This window comes from Myotis yumanensis, unplaced genomic scaffold, assembly GCF_028538775.1.
Source record: "Myotis yumanensis isolate MYYU_CA2020_CCGP unplaced genomic scaffold, mMyoYum1.0.hap1 SCAF_3, whole genome shotgun sequence".
NCBI lineage: Eukaryota > Metazoa > Chordata > Mammalia > Chiroptera > Vespertilionidae > Myotis > Myotis yumanensis.
Window position 1 is genome coordinate 86,628,391 of NW_027223754.1, and position 19,646 is coordinate 86,648,036.

General features: G+C 35.7%; 1 protein-coding gene across 4 annotated transcripts in view; it reads left to right on the plus strand.

Annotated features, from left to right (window-relative positions):
- The window catches only part of RB1 (RB transcriptional corepressor 1), a 203,191-nt gene that overhangs the window by 26,907 nt on the left and 156,638 nt on the right, over positions 1-19,646 (plus strand). For 3 of the 4 annotated variants that reach the window (XM_070409052.1, XM_070409054.1, XM_070409050.1), the window contains exons 3-4: positions 13,638-13,753; positions 17,254-17,373. In XM_070409052.1, coding sequence (XP_070265153.1) covers positions 13,638-13,753; positions 17,254-17,373 — 236 coding nt within the window. The remainder of the gene's footprint in view (positions 1-13,637; positions 13,754-17,253; positions 17,374-19,646) is intronic. The other variant, XM_070409049.1, reaches the window with a different exon arrangement.

Sequence of the window (19,646 nt, forward strand, 5' to 3'; positions counted from 1 at the left end):
GGGACTGTGGAGGTTGGCCAGCTGGGGAGGGACTGTGGGAGGGCTCCAGGGCATGTCTAGCCTGTCTCACCCAGTCCTGATCGGCTGGACCCTAGCAGCAAGCTAACCTACTGGTCAGAGCTTCTGCCCCCTGGTGGTCAGTGCACATCCTAGCAACTGGTTGAATGGTCGAGCCAATGGTTGGACACTTAGCATATTAGGCTTTTATTATATAGGATATCATTTGCAAATGTATTCTCCCATACAGTAGGTTGTCTTTTTATTTTGTTGAAGGTTTCCTTCGATGTGCAAAAGGTTTTCAGTTTGAGATAGTCCTATTTGTTAATTTTTGCTTTTGTTTCCCTTGCTCTAGGGCAGCCATGGGCAAACTACGGCCCGTGGGCTGGAGCTGGATCCGGCCCTTTTGAAATGAATAAAACTAAAAAAAAAAAAAAAAGGCTATCCTTTTATGTAATGATGTTTACTTTGAATTTACATTAGTTCACACAAACACTCCATCCATGCTTTTGTTCCGGCCCTCCGGTCCAATTTAAGAACCCATTGTGGCCCTCGAGTCAAAAAGTTTGCCCACCCCTGCTCTAGGGAATGTATCCAAAAAGATATTTTTATTCAGACTGATGTCAAATAGTTTACTTCCTATGTTTTCTTCTAGGAGTTTTATGGTTTCAGTCTTTACATTTAAGTATTTAACCCATTTTGAGTTTATTTTTTGTATATGGTGTAAGACAGTGGTCTAGTTACTTTCTTTTTGTTGTTGTTGCATACTGGTATATCTGTCTAGTTTTCCCAGCATCACTAGTTGACGAGATTGTTGATACTTCAGTGTATATTTTTACCTCCTTTTTCATAGATTAGTTAACCAAATAAGCAAGGGTTTATTTCTGGGCTCTCTGTTCTGTCTTTTGATCTAAGTGCCTGTTTTATGCCAGTACCATGTTATTTTAATTATAACTTTGTAATATAGTTTGGGATCAAGGAGTGTGATATGTTCAATTTTGTCCTTCTTTCTCCAGATTGCTTTGGCTATTCAGGGTCTTTTGTGGTTCCATATAAATTTTAGGAGTAGTTGTTCTAGTTCTGAGAAGAATGACATTGGTATTTTGATAGGAATTGCATTGAATCTATAAATTGATTTGGATAGTATGGACATTTTAACAGTATTAATCCTACCCTGGTTGGTTTTCTCAGTGGTTAGAGTGTCGGCCCATTCCTGGTCAAGAGCATGTACCTGGGTTGCAGGCCTGATCCTGGCCGGGGTTTGGGAGTATGTAGGAGGCAACTGATCGATGTGTGTGTGTGTGTCTCTCTCTCCTCCCTCCCTTCCTTCCACTCTCTCTAAAAATCAGTGGAAAAACAAATCCTCAAATGAGGATTAACCAACAATATTTATCGTTCCAACCCATGAGTATGGTATAGCCTTCTATTCATTCGTGTCTTTTTCAGTTTCTTTCTTCAGTGACTTACAGTTTTCAGAGTACAGTCTTTCATCTCCTTAGTTAAGTTTAATCCTAGGTATTTTATTCTTTTTGATGTAATCATATATGCGATTATTTATTTTTTCTTCTCTTCATTACTAATGTATAGGAATGTGACTGATTTCTGAATATTAATTTTGTATCCGGCTACTTTACTGAATTCTTTTGTTAATTCTGTCAATTTTTGATATATTCTTTTGGTTTCCTATATATAGTATCATTTATCTGTAAATAGTGACAGTTTTATTCTTTCTTTCCTATGAAAGACAGAGATCTTTGAAAGCTGAGAGAATAACCTTAGTAGAATAGTGCTTGTATAGTGAAAGTATGTGTTCAGTGAATGCAATATGTGTGAATTGTGAGAGCATATGTGGTGAGTGTGAGTAGTGTGAATAGTGAAAAGTTTGTATGTGTAGTGAGGACATTAGCTTGATAATGTCCAGGGATAGAGGATAGGTTATTTTTTTTTAAGGCGATGCAAGCTTATTTGTGATGAAAGGGAAAGAAGTTTAGGAAGAAAACTGTTGGAGAAATTACAAAAGACAGAGAGAGAGAGGAATTAATAAACTAAGTCTTAAAGGAGATGAGAGGCAATGTGGGAGGTAGGCAGGGATTAGAATTGTTAATTTGAGAGTGGGAGAAAATGTCTATTTGCCAAAGTCAGAAGACAAGAGAAACTTAGGTTGAAGAAGTTTTGAGGAAGACTGGAAGATAGGGTAATTAGAAATTATTTGATGTGGAGAAAAATGTTGTGGTTGTAGGTATTGTGATTCTTTAACCTTCTCAATATAAAAAAAATCAAGAGTACAGAATAGTATAGCAATTGAATACTATTAATTGAATCTTGGTGGGTAATGAGATTAAGTATTTCAGTAGTGAAAATGTTAGGAACATCGTGTAGCAATGTGATGAGGAATTATCTTTAAAAAATGGAACAATAAACTTTCTAGTCTAATTTCTTAATCTGAACAATGAGAAATGAATCAGACGACCTTTCAGATTGAAAATTTTTGAATAAAGTGAACTAAAAAAGAACAAGACATATAAAGCTACATTGTAAGTAAAAGAAAGACAAGTAGGCCAATGGAACAGAACAGAGAATCCAGAAATAGAGTTTAGACATTTATATAGTAAGTCTTTGCACACAGAGGGGCAAAGTAATTCAACAAAGGAAGGATATTCCTTTCAGCAAATGATGCTGGAGCAATTGGACATTTATAGGCAGAAAATGAACTTTGATCCCTGCCCCGCACCATTTATAAAAATTAGCTCAAATGAATCATAGACCTAAACTTGTAGAAGGTGACATAGGAGAAAAATCTTTGTGACCTGGGATTACACAGAGATTTCATAGATAACATCATTGTAAGCATGATCCATAAAATAAGTTAATAAATTGAGCTTCATCAGAATTAAAAACTTATACTCTTTGCAATATCCTGTTTAGGAAAATGAAAAGGTGAGTTTGAGTGAAAATTTTTGCAAAACACATATCTGTTAAAGGATTTGAGTCTAGAACAGGGGTGGGCAAACTTTTTGACTCGAGGGCCACAATGGGTTCTTAAACTGGACCGGAGGGCCGGAACAAAAGCATGGATGGAGTGTTTGTGTGAACTAATATAAATTCAAAGTAAACATCATTACATAAAAGGGTACGGTCTTTTTTTTTTTTTTTAGCTTTATGCATTTCAAACGGGCCGGATCCGGCCCACGAGCCGTAGTTTGCCCACGGCTGGTCTAGAACATATAAATAAATAACTCTTACAATGTAATAAGACAAATTGAATAGAAAATTGGCAAAAGATTTAAAAAGACCTTTCACCAAAGAAGTGATATGGATGTTTAGTAAGATTTGTAAAGTGCTCAATGTCCTTGGTCTTTGGGAAAGTATACCAAAAGAAATGAAAATGTACATCTACTTTAAGACCTGTAGTTTGCTATTTAAGGTTAGTGGCCTTATTTATAACAGTGTATTAAACTGTTGGAATGGATAAACAAATTGTGGCATATTCATACAATGGAGTGCTACTCAGCAATTTAAATGAATAAATGCTAATAGGTACAACAATATGGATGAGTTTTAAGAGGCATTATTCTGAATGAAAGAAGCCAGACAAAAAAGGGTATAGACTATATAAGTCCATTTGTTTGACATTCTGGGAAAGGAATTAAAATCAGGTCAATGGTTGCCAGGGGTTAAGGGTAAAAAAAGTCCTTTTTTCTTAAAGTAAAATGAAACAGAACTATAAAATTCTAGTATTCCAAGGATGGATATTTATTGTATAGAGAAGGTAAGAAGGTCAGATAGTGGATAGTGTTGAGACAGAGATAGTATAGTGCAATGAATGCTCGATTCACTGAAAATAATTTTGCTGCTGATGATAGTGAACTGATTCAGTGGGTACTATGCCAGGTACCATGCTGAGTACTTAAGAGCATCCTCACTGTTAATTTTCATTGTGACTCTATGATTAGACACTATTAATAACATCTTCACTTTAGTAGAAACTGAGGTTTGATTAGATTTAAGCTAGTCACCCACAGTTACACTCCTAGAGTATGTATGCCAACTATTGAACCAAAATCCATGATTTTTATGTAAATAGATTGTAAGATAGTTTGTTTTTGTTTCTGTGAGTTTCATCACTGTGTGCCCAAAGTCATAACTATGATAGTTACATAATGAATATTTCATTTAAAAATATATTTTTATTATTTTCAAAGAAGGTGAGGGAGATAGAAACATCAGTGATGAGAGAGAATCATTGATCGGCTGCCTCCTGCACGCCCACACTAGGATTGAGCCCACAACCCAGACATGTGCCTGGGCCAGGAATTGAACCGTGAGATGGTACCTCATTGTTGTTTTGATTTGTATCTCAGGGATGATTAGTGACTTTGAGCATGTTTTCATATGTCTCTTGGCTTTCTGAATGTCCTCTTTTGAAAGGTGTCTATTTAGATCCTTTTTCCATTTTTTGATTGGATTGTTTATCTTCCTTTTGTTAAGTTGTATGAGTTCCCTATAAATTTTGGAGATTAGGCCCTTATTAGATATGACATTGGCAAATATGTTTTCCCACGCAGTGGGCTTTCTTGTTGTTTTGTTGATGGTTTCTTTTGCTGTGCAGAAGCTTTTTATTTTGATGTAGTCCCATTTGTTCATTTTCTCTTTAGTTTCAAGTGCCCTAGGAGCCTTATCAGTGAAGAAATTGCTTCGGCATATGTCTGAGATTTTGTTGCCTTTGGATTCTTCTAGAATTTTTATGGTTTCCTGTCGTACATTTAAGTCCTTTATCCATTTTGAGTTTGTTTTTGTGTATGGTGTAAGTTGGTGGTCTAGTTTCATTTTCTTGCATGTGTCTGTCCAATTTTCCCAACACCATTTATTGAAGAGACTATCTTGGCTCCATTGTATGTTCTTGCCTCCTTTGTCAAATATTAATTGAGCATATTGGTTCGGGCCAATTTCTGGGCTTTCTATTCTATTCCATTGATCTATATGTCTGTTCTTGTGCCAGTACCAGGCAGTTTTGAGAACAATGGCTTTGTAATACAGCTTGATATCTGGTATTGAGATCCCACCTACTTTGTTCTTTCTCAGGATCGCTGCAGCTATTCGGGGTCTTTTTTATTCCAGATGAATTTTTGGAGAGTTTGTTCTAGATCTGTGAAATATGCTGTTGGTATTTTAATGGGAAGTGTGTTGAATTTATAGATTGCTTTGGGTAGTATGGACATTTTAATGATGTTGATTCTACCACTCCATGAACACTGTATGTTCTTCCATCTGTTTATGTCTTCCTCTATCTCTTTTTTCAACGTCCTTTAGTTTTCTGAGTAGAGGTCTTTTACCTCTTTAGTTAAATTTATTCCTAGGTAGCTTAATTATTTTGGTGCGACGGTAAATGGGATTGTTTTTTTAGTCTCTCTTTCTGCAAGTTCACTATTGGTGTATAGAAATGCCATAGATTTCTTGGGGTTAATTTTGTATCCTGCTACATTGCCAAATTCATGTATTAACCCTTTGCACTCCGTTGTCCCCTCTCAGGGGACATCGGAATTCTAGCATATCACTCGGATGTCCCCTCTCAGGGGACATTGCAGTTTATTAGTGATTACAGGGAATTGAGTTATTTCAACGCAACTTTTTGAGACATGCATATTTCCCTGAAGTTTTATCTTGAAATGGCACAAGAAATTAAATCAAAATATCGTAAAATTTACTAAGATATATACAAGAAATGTCAGCGGGTTTTGTGTCGGATTAAACAATAAACTACATATTCCCGATGTGGGACAAAGAAAACGGGACTGCATTGTGTGTTCTAACAGGAAAATACCTGGTGGCAGGCGTCAAACCACTTATTACTGTCAAACATGCACTAATCAGCCTGCAATGCATATTGGGGAGTGTTACAAAACTTATCATACTGTACAAAATTATAAACAATAAAATATTGGTTTTTTTTGCAAATATACATTCCTCGATGTCACCCAATTCATATAAGTCCAATATCATTATAATACGTTACTTGGTTCCAAAATTATACTAAATAATACAAGGGTCTGTAAATGCACGTTTCCGCCGCAAAGTAGCGTCGAATAGCTGGTAGCCAATGTCCAGAATGGTTCGGAGTGCAAAGGGTTAAGTCTAGTAGTTTTTTGATCGAGTCTTTAGGGTTTTGTATGTATAATATTATGTCGTCTATGAATAAGGACAGTTTTACTTCCTCTTTTCCAATTTGGATGCCTTTTATTTCTTCTTCTTGCCTAATTGCAATGGCTAGTACTTCCAGTACTATGTTGAACAGAAGTTGTGAGAGTGGGCATCCCTGTCTTGTTCCTGTTTTTAGGGGAAATGGTGTTAGCTTTTGTCCATTGAGTATGATGTTGGCTGTGGGTCTGTCATATATGGCTTTTATTATGTTGAGGTATGATCCTTCTACTCCCACCTTGCTGAGAGTTTTTATCAAAAATGCGTGTTGGATTTTGTCAAATGCTTTTTCTGCATCAATTGATATGACTATGTGGTTTTTTCTTTCAATTTGTTTATGTGATGTATCATGTTTACTGATTTTTGGATATTGTACCATCCTTGCATCCCTGGGATAAATCCTACTTGGTCATGGTGTATGATCTTTCTGATGTACTGCTGGATCCGATTTGCTAAGATTTTGTTGAGGATTTTGGCATCTATGTTCATGAGGGATATTGGCCTGTAATTCTCTTTCATTGTGTTGTCTTTACCTGGTTTTGGTATTAGGGTGATGCTGGCTTCATAGAATGAGCTTGGAAGTGTTCCTTCCTCTTGAATTTTTTGTAGTAGTCAGAGGAGGATAGGTTTTAGTTCTTCCTTGAATGTTTGGTAAAACTCCCCTGTGAAGCCGCCTGGTCCTGGCTTTTGTTTGCTGGAAGCTTTTTGATGACTGCTTCAATTTCTTCCATAGTTATTGGCCTGTTGAGATTTTTAGATTCTTCCTGATTGAGTTTTGGAATGTTGTATTTTTCTAGGAATTTGTCCATTTCCTCCAGGTTGTCTAGTTTGTTGGAGTAGAGTTGTCCATAGTATTTTTTAACAATCATTTGTATTTCTGTGAGGTCTGTTGTTATTTCACCTCTATCATTTCTGATTTGGTTTATTTGGGTCCTCTCTCTTTGCTTCTTGGTGATCCTGGCTAGAGGTTTGTCAATCTTGTTTATCCTTTCAAAGAACCAGCTCTTGGTTTCATTGATTTTCTGTATTGTTTTTTTTGGTCTCTATGTCATTTATTTCTGCTCTAATCTTTATTATCTCCTTCCTTCTGCTCACTCTGGGGTTTTCTTGTTGCTCTCTTTCTAATTCTTTGAGATGTAGAGTTAGATGATTTACTACCATTTTTTCTTGTTTTTTGAGATAGGCCTGTAGAGCTATAAACTTCCCTCTCAGGACTGTTTTCATTGCGTCCCATAGGTTTTGGATTGTTGTGTTTTCATTGTCATTAGTTTCCAGGATGTTTTTAATTTCTTCTTTGATCTCATTGGTAACCCAATCAATATTGACTAACATGCTATTCAGCTTCTAAGTGTTTGAGTATTTTGGGTTGTTTTTATTGTAGTTTATTTCTAATATTATGCCTTCGTGGTCTGAGAAGATGCTTGGTATGATTTCAATCTTCTTGAATTTGGGGAGACTTTGTTTGCAACCCAATATGTGGTCTATTTTTGAAGATGTCCCGTGAGCACTTGAGAAGAATGTATATTCTGTGGCTTTGGGGTGAAGTGTTCTGAAGATGTCAATAAAGTCTATCTGATCTAGTGAGTCATTTAGGATTTCGATTTCTTTGCTGATTGTTTATCTAGAGGATTTATCCAGTGATGTCAGTGGTGTATTAAAGTCCCCTACTATGATTGTATTGTTGTCGATCGCTCTTTTGATATCTTCCAGGAGTTTTTTATGTATTTGGGTGCTCCTGCATTGGGTGCATATATGTTTATCAGGGTTATATCTTCTTGTTGTATTGATCCCTTTAGTATTATGAAGTGGCCTTCCTTATCTCTGGTTATGGCCTTCACTTTGATGTCTATTTTTTCTGATATAAGTATTGCTACCCCAGCTTTCTTTTCATTTCCATTTGCCTGAAAGATATTTTTCCATCCCTTCACTTTCAGTCTGTGTGAGTCCCTTCTTCTGAGGTGGGTCTCTTTTAGACAGCAAATGTATGGGTCATGTTTTTTTTATCCATTCAGCCACTCGATGTCTTTTGGTTGGAGCATTTAGTCCATTTACGTTTAAAGTTATTATTGAAAGGTACTTGTTTGTAGCCGTTTCTTTTTTTGTGTGGCTGTTTTCTTTCTGAGCTTGTTATTTCTTCTTTTTACACCAGTCCCTTTAGCATTTCTTGCATTGATGGCTTGGTGGTGATAAACTCCCTTAACCTTTTTTTGTCTGTGAAGCTTCTTATTTCCCCTTCAATTTTGAATGATAGCCTTGCTGGATAGAGTATTCTTGGATTCAGTCCTTTGCTTTGCATCACTTTGTAAATTTCTGTCCATTCTTTTCTGGCCTGACGTGTTTCTGTTGAGAAATCATTTGATAATCTAATGGGAGATCCCTTGTATGTAATTTTTTGTCTCTCTCTTGCAGCCTGTAAGATTCTCTCTTTGTCCTGAACATTTGCCATGGTAATTATGATGTGTCTTGGTGTGGGTCTTTTCGGGTTCACCTTGTTTGGGACTCTCTGAGCTTGTGTGACTTTTTTCTTCCCCACCTCAGGGAAGTTTTCTGATATTATTTCTTCAAATAGATTTTCTAACCCTTGTTCCTCTTTCTGTTGTTCTGGCGCCCCTATTATTCGTATGTTGTTTCATTTCATGTTGTCCCAAAGCTCCCTTAGGTTCTCCTCCTGTCTTTTAATTTTTTTCTCCAATTGCAGCACAGTTTGGGTGTGTTTTGCTTCCTTGTCTTCTTTCACTAATTCGGCCCTCCGCTTCTCCTAGTCTACTGTTGATACTTTCAATGGTGTTTTTTATTGAAGCTATATCGCTCTTCATTTCTTCTTGGGTCTTACATAAGTTATTGATTTTTTTCATCTGTTTCTTCTTGCTGCTTGCATAAGTTGTTGATTTTTTCCTCCATCCAGTTTATGCACTCTAGGACCCTTATTCTGAATTCTTTTTTTTTTTTTTTTTTTTAATATATTTTATTGATTTTCTACAGAGAGGAAGGGAGAGAGATAGAGAATTAGAAACATCGACGAGAGAGAAACATCGATCAGCTGCCTCCTGCACACTCCCCACTGGGGATGTGCCCGCAACCCAGGTACATGCCCTTGACCGGAATCGAACCTGGGACCTTTCAGTCCGCAGGCCGACGCTCTATCCACTGAGCCAAACTGGTTATGGCAATTCTGAATTCTTTTTCTGTCATGTTGAATGCCTCTGTATCACTTAGCTGCTTTTCTGGCAAGTCCTCCTTTTCTTTCCTTTGAGGGGTTTCTTTGTCTACCCATGTTTGATCTCACTGACATATCTAGATGTTGAGTCATTTAGTGGCTGCTCCCTGGGTAGCAGTGGCTCCTCGGGCTGTGGTTGCTCCTCGGGCGGTTGTGGTAGCAACTGCTCCTCAGTTTGCAGCAGCTCCTCTGGTGGGTGTGTTCACAGCAGTGGTGGCTCTTCTGGCTGGTGCTGGGAGGCTTCATGTACAGCTGCTGTTCCTCAGACAGAGGGTGTGGTGATCAGGAGGCTGCTGTTGCTTGGAACTGCTGCGTTGATTTAAAGGCACAAAATACAACACAACAAGGCACTACGTACCAGGCACTGAATACAAATGTATTCACGATGTTAATAACCCCAAATAAAGGTGACCACCTGAATTAAGAGAATTAGGGATAAGGAAGAAAGAAGATAAAAAGATAAAAGAGAAAAAAGAAAAGAAAAAAAAGATAAAAAAGGGAGTGCAAAAATGAAATTGGGGAAAAAGGAGGGGAAAAAAAGAAAAAAAAGAGCAAAAAGAGAGAATGAAGTAAAAGAGGGGAAGAGACTATATGAGGAGAAAACTCCGATAGAACCTCCACTAATCCCAACAAATTCCAGCAACAGATCCCTGGAGATGAATGCAAACTACAAACAACCAATAATATCAAGTGAGGCAAGGGAAAACAGAAGCACAAAAATAACCGGGGGGGCAGGGGGAGGGAGGGGAAATACCAGCAGAAAAAAATAAAAATTAAAAGCAAAACAACCTCACAACCTTTCCTAAAAAACAAAACAAAAACAAAACCAAAAAAACACAATATACTCAACAATCAAGCAAACGGCAACAAAACAATAGAAAGATAAAAGAAGAAAAAAAATTGGATAGTGAAGAAAGATAAGGGAGAGGTATATAAGGATTTAGAGCAGTTGATTGGAAATAGGATATATAAGTAGGGTGAAATTTTCACAGGGTAAAAAGAAGGAATAGGGAAAATCTAAAGCAGGAATAGGGTAAGAGAAACAGGACAACAAAACGGGAAAAGTGAGGAAGAGTGTTTTAGCATAGAGGGAAAATTGAGGTAGAGAAAAATGATGCTAAAGGAACGATGAAAATAGAATGGAGAACACTAATCCCAAAATAAAATAAAGAGAAAATAAAATGGCACTTTAAAAAATGGTAAAATGGTAGCAGTAATAATACTGGTTAAAAATAAAAATGTAGTTATTAAAAGGGTAAAATCAAGTGATGGAAAAAGAAAAAAAAAATTGGTTTCTTAATTAAAAGGTGAAAAAAGAATAAAAAAAAATTGCAGTAGTGAAGGTCCTTCGGTTCTTCTACTCTTCAGTCTGGCTCGCCTTAGTCCTGCCAGGTATTCAGGAGAGTGTTGAATTTCCCTGCGATACACTGTTCCTCCGTGTTGTAAAAATAGAAAAAAAAAAAAGAAAAAAAAGCAAGAGCCTGCGGAGTTGCGGGAATTCGCAACCCTGCACCTTCCAGCCCACTCAGTCTCTTCCTCACGCTCTCTCCTTAGATTGAGTAGCCTGCACACAGGCAAAATCTGAGGTTGCCTTTTTGCATCCAGTCCAGCTATGGGCTAATTTTAAGCGTTTCCCTTCTGACAGCAGCCCTGTGGGAGCTCTTCCACACTCTCGGATCACGCTGGCCCCAAAGGCCGCGGTCTTTGTGGGGCGCAGACCTTCCTGTGCACACTCCTCTCCCCAACCTGAATTGCCAACTGCACCTTCAGGCGAGACCTGACCTTTCCGTGAGAAGCAGGACTCCTCGTAGTCATAGTCGCGCTGTCCCAGATCCGGTGTCTCCTGGTTAGCAGCCGATCTCTGGATGCTGGGTCTTTGGGTACAGTATACGTTTCCAAAAAAAAGCCACTCAAGATGGCGCAGTCTCCGCAGCTGAGCCGGCGATCCGGGAGAGATTTCAGCCGCAGCCTCCAACTTTCAATCCGCTTTCTCAAGGATTCCTCCGCCGTTCCCGGCTGCAAACTGTCTCTCAGCTGAATATCCTCTGTTTATTTGGGCTGTATGTTAACTGCTTCAGCTGCTCACCCTAACAGCTCCGGGACAAGGCACGGGACATGTCCGTCTATACCTCTGCCATTTTTTCTCCCAGTTCAATAAGTTTTAACAAGTGTACTTAACCATGTATGTACCACCATTAAGATATAGAAATTTATGATTACTCCAGAAAGTTTTCTCATTCTCCTTTTTAGTTATTCCCTAACACCCTTACTCCTGTCCCCAGGCAGCGACTGATCTATTTTGTGACATTAAAAATTAGTTTTACCTTTTCTAGAATTTCATATGAAAGGATTGTACCCATACTCAATGTACAGTATGAACCCATTTGCATCTGGCTTATTTTTCTCAGTGTAATAATTTTTTAGATTTGTCTATGTTGTGTTTATTAGTACTTTTCTTTTTTACTGTTGAATAATTCCATTGTGTGGACATACTATAATTTATCTGTTCACCTGTTTCTGGATATTGAGTTGTTTCCAGTTTTTTGTTTTTATGAAGGAAGTTGCTGTTAATATTTTATGCAAAGTTTTCATTCTCTTGTGTATAAATATCTAGGAGTAGAATTGCTAAGTGTTATGGAAAGTATATATTTAACTTAATAAGAACTTGCCAAATGTGTTTCCCAAAATGGTTGTTTCATTTTACATGTTCACTAGCAATATCTGAATGTTCCATTGCTATATATCCCCATCAACCCTTGATATTGTTGGTATTTTTTAAAAATGTTTTTATTGATTTTTAGAGAGAGAGGAAGGGAGAAGGATAGAGAGATAGAAACATCAATGTGTAACATCATCAATCGGCTTCCTCCTGCACTCCCCTTACTAGGGACCAAGCCTGCAACCCCGGCATGTGCTCTGACTGGGCATCGAACCTCTTGGTTCATGGGTCAATGCTCAACCACTGAGCCTCACCAGCCGGATGATATTGTCAGTCTTTTTTATTTAAACATCCTAGTTGGTGTATAGTTGTAATATAAGTTTTAGGATATTATTACCAAAGTAGATAAAATTAATGAGAAGTTTAAAATCAAATACTGATAAGCTTTTTATTATGCATAAATTTGATGGTCTAGAACAATTCTTTTCCTAAAGCTTTTATATAATTGAGATTTCAAAACAATGAAAATTACATCACATTCTTTTCAGCTTTATCGTAATCTCTAATTAAGACTAAGCAAGTAGTTACAGTTGTTTAATAAAACATCAGATAATTTGATATTCCTTTTGTTTTCAATTTAATCCAAGTTTTACCAACAAAACTGAACTTTTGTAGGCAGTGGTATACATTTTTAGGGGGAAAAGTGTGTATTCCAATGATGAAAAATATTCTGATAATGAAAGCCATCACTAATGGAATACTAATTATATGCCAGATATTATGCTAAGACATTCATTTCATTTAATTCTTACAAAGTAAGGTATGCATTATAATTCTCATTTTGTAAGAAAGCAAGTATGGATCAGATATATGAATTTCACAAAGTTAAAATATACATAAATCAGAAAATTGCTAAAATAATGAGTGAATGAAAGCAAAAAGAAGATAATCAAATTAGAACGTGGGTTTTATTTATTTATTTTTAAAATATATTTTTATTGATTTCTGAGAGGAAGGGAGCGGGAGAGCTAGAAACATTAATGAGGGAATCACTGATTGGCTGCCTCCCACATGCCCCCTACTGGGGATCGAGCCCATAACCCAGACACATGCCTTTGACCAGAATCGAACCCGGGACCCAAATTGAACCCGGGACCCTTCATTCTGCAGGCCGATGCTCTATCCATTGAGCAAAACTAGCAAGGACATGGGCTTGGCTTGTTTTTTAAAGAATTTATTTTTAAAATTTCTGAACTCTGAAATTTTTTAACTTGGCTTTGATGACATTGGATTATTGAAAAATGAACTTCAAAGAACTGACTGACCCCTAAATTTTCCACAGTAAGTTGTAACTTAACTTTTTAAAAATCTCTCTAGTAGTTTTTTGTCTTACAATATAAAATGTAAATGTTCGTTAATAGTATAGAATTAAATGCTCTCAAGTATATGCCATCATAAGGGTTTAAATACTATTTTGTTATGTTGGATAAACAATTACACATAACACAAATTTAACACAGTATTCAGTTGTGAATGATTTAATGAAATACTTGAATTTTTTTTTTTCAGGAAAGTTATATTCAGAATAAAAAGGAACTATGGGGCATCTGTATTTTTATTGCAGCAGTTGACCTAGATGAGATGCCATTTACTTTTACTGAGCTGCAGAAAAACATAGAAACCAGGTAAAAATTTTTCATCAATATCGCCTCTACTATTAAAGAAAATTACACCTGAACTTTCCTCTTAGTAAACATCAGTAAATGAAACATAAAGGACTTAGGTTAACTAGTGAACTATAATTCTCTCATGGAGCCCTTAATGAAAGTGTATTTATGCTGAACTTTCTTAAAAATATATCAATTTGTGTCCTGGCAAAATTATCATCATGTCTCTCACTGTCTTTAAACTTTCTTAATTGTAGCTGTTGGATAAAGCCATCTAAAATTAAGTAAAATTGGTGTTTTATTTAAATGAGATACATTAAATTGTTTCATTTTTTGGTAATACTTTTTCTTATTACCTCTATATAAAATGTGGAAACATAGGCCTGGTATAATCATATTTAACTTATTGCAATGATTTTCAACGTGTGCCACAAGAATTTTTAAAACATGCATAACATGACTATTTAGTCAGGGGCATTGACCTCCTTTACTTTAAATTGTCAAGTAATGTGAATGAATCATAATTATACCTACTTTTTTGTCAGGTCAGCAAAAAATTTATTTTTTTGGTGTGCCACAGAATTTTAGTAATTAGTTTATGTGTGATGAAAAAGGTTGAAAATCGCTGACCTAGGAAATTAGAATTGGTTTCCCTCTTAGAGCTTTCACAGTTTAACTTTATTAAATAAAATTGCTAAATCAAAGTATTCTTTATGTAGCTGAAAAGTAATCAAAATATGTAAGTAAATTTTCACATTAATTTATCCATTCAGCAAATGATTTAGTGGCTTCAGAAGATTAGAAATAATATGGATGTTTGGATTAACATAAACTGGATTTAAAACTGGGCTCTTGTTTTATAAGCTATATGACTTGGAGCAGACGAGCCTTTAGTCTCAAGTTCCTCATCTGTGAAGTGAAAATTATTAGTTACTTCAGAGAATTACGAGAATTAAGTAACTTATGATGAATAGAGATGTAAATACAGTAAAAACTTGATATAATGGGCTAATTTGGGCGAGGGGGTCTCCATTAAAGCTGAAAGTCCGTTATATAATAAAGTAGGTTTTCCAAATGCATATGTTAAATTGACAAGTTAATTTACCTATTTTTACTTTTGTAGACATGTTTTGTGTAATTAAGTATGTATGAAAAGTTTTCTATATATATCACTGTAATTTTAAACTTATACCCAATAGTTTCAGTAAATGCATGCATTCATGAGTCACATGAATAAACAGGCACAAGGCTGGGGTTTAGTGCACATGGGAACATTGCCCTAACTTGTTAAAGCTGCTGCAGAAAGTCACGCCATTGGACAATAGAACCAATTACCTCCTTCACACGATGTGAAATTATAGCTAATCATTCCCAAATATTGTTTACAAGCCCTGACTGGGGTTTAAATATGTAGACTATAGTTGTTAGATATATAATATTTATTTATGTTGGTGGAATTACTACAGTGTTTTTTCCAACATATGGCCTATTCGCTAAAATGCTAATTTAATTATAAGCACATCTTGGCTAAAAGCATTTAAAAATTAACCAGAGTGTTAATTTTCACATGTAACATATGGACTAGAAATTTTGTTTGTTAAATCCAAAATCCGTTAAATCAAGGTCTGCAAAATCGAGGGTTTACTGTAGTTCATAGTCAATACCTGTAACATCTTAGGCACTGATGGGGTCTTAATCTCTTTTTTTCTGTAGCCCTGTCTCCCCATTACCTACCGTACCCCCAAAAAAAAGGAAAGAAAGAAAACTTAAACAACTGCTAGGTAATATAATACTATGCTAGGTTCTAATGATATAAAGATGAGAAATAATCTCTGACCTCAAGAAACTCAATTCAGTGGGGAAGATAAAATTAAACAGATGATTGCAATACAGTATTATATTCATAGACTATTAAATGATTATGACAGAGAATGTCTATTACATCTTTTATCTATAAAATAAAATAATTTTCCTGGCAAAGCTTTTCCTAAACTCTTTTTCTTGAGTATTCACAGAGCAACCTGATTTATAATTTGGGCACATCATAAATAAATATAGTAATGTATTTGGTATACTTTTTTCTTATGCAACTTTCACTATTCTGGTAACTATCCAGGAGTGTTATCTGGACAATTGCATCTTAAATGTGCTCTGGTGAAGGACTAGTTGTTTTTTATTTACAATGTGTTACAGAATGATATTTTAAAAAAATGTAGTATAAATAAAAATAAAAAATGAAACAACAAAATCAGAATAGACATAGGACTAAACTTTTTATTATAAGATTCAGCAGGTGTAAAATTATTGTCAAATTGCCATAACATGCTTACTCTTAATTTCTGTACTTGTATTTAATTGGGGACTGGTAACAAACATTTCACAGACCAGTATCTACTCATGGAGCATTGCTCTAGAATATGTAGTTATCAACAGATCTATGTTTCTTAATTATGGCTTTTTATGCCAGCCTGCCTACCTGCCTACCTTGCCTCTGTTTTTCTTCAGAGGAGGGCCACAGAAGGAATAGATAGTCACATAAGTTAACCCTAGGAAAAGAAGGCTTTGTATTCACAGTTCACAGTTTTCATGGTGCTCCATGGATAGGTAATGCCATATATCTCATTAAAACCAAAACTAAGTGGTTCTTGAATAAATGCTATTCTAAGGTTGATTTCTTTTTTTCCTGTATATATCTATACATTTGTTCCACTCTCTTTTCTAAGTAGCAATCTCATCATCTCCATATCATTTCTCCCCTCCTTTATTGGATTTTCCACATAGTGTGTCATGGCTGCCCTAATACTTTCTATATCAAGGGAACTTTTAATAACCTTTTCTTTGGGCTTTGTGCCCTTTGCTAATAGCTGAAGTTTTTATTTTTCTAGTTCTCAGGATAACTGTCTGAGTACTCCAGCCCATTTTTTGGAATGAAACCTATAACTTTAGTTGCTGGACAGCCTATGAATGGGTCTGGTGGCTACCCTTGAGGGAGGTTCAGGAATGGGGAGTCAGTTGGAACAGGAGAGGAGAGTACCCATGTGGGGGAGTGGGTAGCTTTGGAGATGCAAGGTGGTTACATAAAGGGAGATTGAGTCAATAAATTAAAGATAAATGGATCCTAGGCTTTCTCACTGTCAATGAAGAGTTATAAGCATGAAATGAAACAATTGAGTTTATGTTGGAATTGGATAAATAAATGTGAACTTATGGTTTTAAAAACATATAGGTAGATAATGGAATTAAATATATACTTATGTATGTCTTTTATTATCCTTTTTTATATTCTTAATGATAAATAGATATAGGCATAGGTATGTAGATATAAGGGTATAGATTGAAGACTAGTGGATTATTTTTCTCTTCAAATTCTAGGAAAACAAAAAAATAATTCCAAAGGCTATAATAGTGATTTGATATAGAGCTAATTATATTTTGAATTGAAATGTCTATGCTTTGAAAATGAAATAAAATAAATTTTTAAAATTGCAATTCACTTTTTTCTATTCTTTCCTTTGTAGTGTCTATAAATTTTTTTACTTACTAAAAGAAATTGATACCAGTACCAAAGTTGATAATGCTATGTCAAGACTGTTGAAGAAGTATAATGTATTGTGTGCACTCTACAGCAAATTAGAAAGGTAAAGTAAAAATTTTATTAGGATTACACCCTGGTTTTTTATGTCATTGTTCATGATTAGATTCCATCTGGGAACTATTACATATTTAGCAAAGTTCTTAGGTATCTTTTTTAAAATATATTTTTATTGATTTCAGAGAGGAAGGGAGGAGAGAAAAATAGAAGCATCAATGATGAGAATCATTGATTGGCCTTCTCCTGCACGCCCCCTACTGGGGCTTGAGCCCAAAATGTGGCATGTACTGTGCCCTGAACAGGAATCAAACTGTGACCTCCTGGTTCATAGGTTAATGCTCAACTACTGAGCCACACCAGCCAGGCAAAGTTATTAGGTATTACCCCTTAGACTTGTTCCCTTTGCTGTAAGTTTTCTTATTAATTCTTTGCTTTTTAATTTATCCAATTATATGCATTCTGAATGTTTTTTCCAAAATGAATTGTTTTTCTATATTTTCATGTTCCCACTTGTTTTACCAAACTTTAAGCTTAGTTCCCACTTTAGCCTTCTCTGTGAGAAGACTTACAGTTTTGAGTGGAAGAGTGACCTAAATTTAAACTTCTTCCTAATGATGTTATTTAATCTAGAAAGAGAAAACATATTGGTGATGGAAGGTATATGTAATCTATACTACCAAGCCATGATTGTATTCCCAGTGGTGGTTTAGAAGACATTTTGTTCAACTAGGAAAAAGATGAAATTCAGATAAACTTAGGTTAAGTTTTTAATATAATAGTACTTTCCATCCAAGTCTGCACTCCTAGTATTACAGTCCTTAATTTGGCACGTGCCTATTACTATGTTCATTTTGGGGCTCATTTCATGTTGGTAAAAGAATATGAAAGAATGTTTTGGCTAAATAAGCAGTTTTAAGAGGAGAAGGGAAAAAAGATTTGTCCTTATTAAATATTCAGGGGAGAATGAATATGGAGATAAGAGCTGAAAAGAAACATCTTCTCAAATGGATGTTTTTATTTTTCCTTTTCTTTTTGGTTGGTATGTCAGTTTAACCTCAGAGGTGTGATTGTGAGAAAAGTGGAAAGAAAACTGAAAGATTGGCCTAGGGCTTTTTAAAAAATCCTCACCTAAGGATATTTTTTCCATTCATTTCAGAGAGAGTGGAAGGGAGAGGCGGGGACAGAGGGGGGCGGAGAGAAGGAGAGAGAGAGAGAGAGAGAGAGAGAGAGAGAGAGAGAGAGAAATATCTATATATCTATGTGAGAGAGACACATCAATTGGTTGCCTCCTGCATGAGCCCCAACAGGGCCTGGGGATTGAACCTGCAACCGAGGTATGTGCCCTTGACCTGGAACCAAACCTGAGACCTTTTGTTCTGTAGGCTGATGCTGTAACCACTGAGCAAAACTGGCCAGGGTGGCCTAGGGCCTTTTGAAAGAATTTTTCTTGCTTCTGTTTTTTAATTGTAATATGGTAGCATTGGTCATCATTATTTTCTTTTGTCTTTCTTGTGTAGAGTAGAAGCTCTTTGCATGGAAAAAAATTAAAAATATTTTTTAATTCTTAAAAAATAAGTAATTTGGCTAAGGAATGTGAATTAATTGTTGAATACTTAGAAAACACAGAAAGGCATAAATAAGTAAATATGAATGACCCAAACCTTTAACACTGGAGATATTTCTTTCCTTTGGATATTGTTTTACATAGAGTAGATCATATTGTATATATAATTTTTGTATTGGCTTTTTTTTAACCTAATAGGGACTTTCTAAATGCTTTTCTGTCCCTTAAATATGTTTACAAACTTTTATCTCATATCTTGGAGCTTATCCTAAGAATATTATTCTAAATACTAGAAAGCTTTACAGATTTTTATCACAATATTATTTATGCCACTGAAAAATTTGAAACAACCTATTGATACACAACTGAAATCAACAAAATATTAGAAATATAATCTAAGTATATTATATTATAAATATAAATTAAAATTTGATGAGGAGTAATGTCAATCTGGAAAAAAATTCTTCTAATGTTAAATAAATAAAGCAGGATCTATAATAATAAAAGGGTAGTATGCTAATTAGACTGGACATCATTCTGGACGTCCTTCCAGATGAAGCCAGGGCTGGAGGGAAGTCTGGGTCCTGGGTGCAGAGGGAAGCCAGTGCTGGTAGCCGGGGGAAGGAAGGCCTACTCTTGCACTAATTTTGTGCATCGGGCCTCTAGTATACTATAACTGCAGAAGGAAGAAACCCAGACACTAATACATTGAATGAAATGACTGGAAAGAAGTGTACCAAAATGTTAACTGAGGC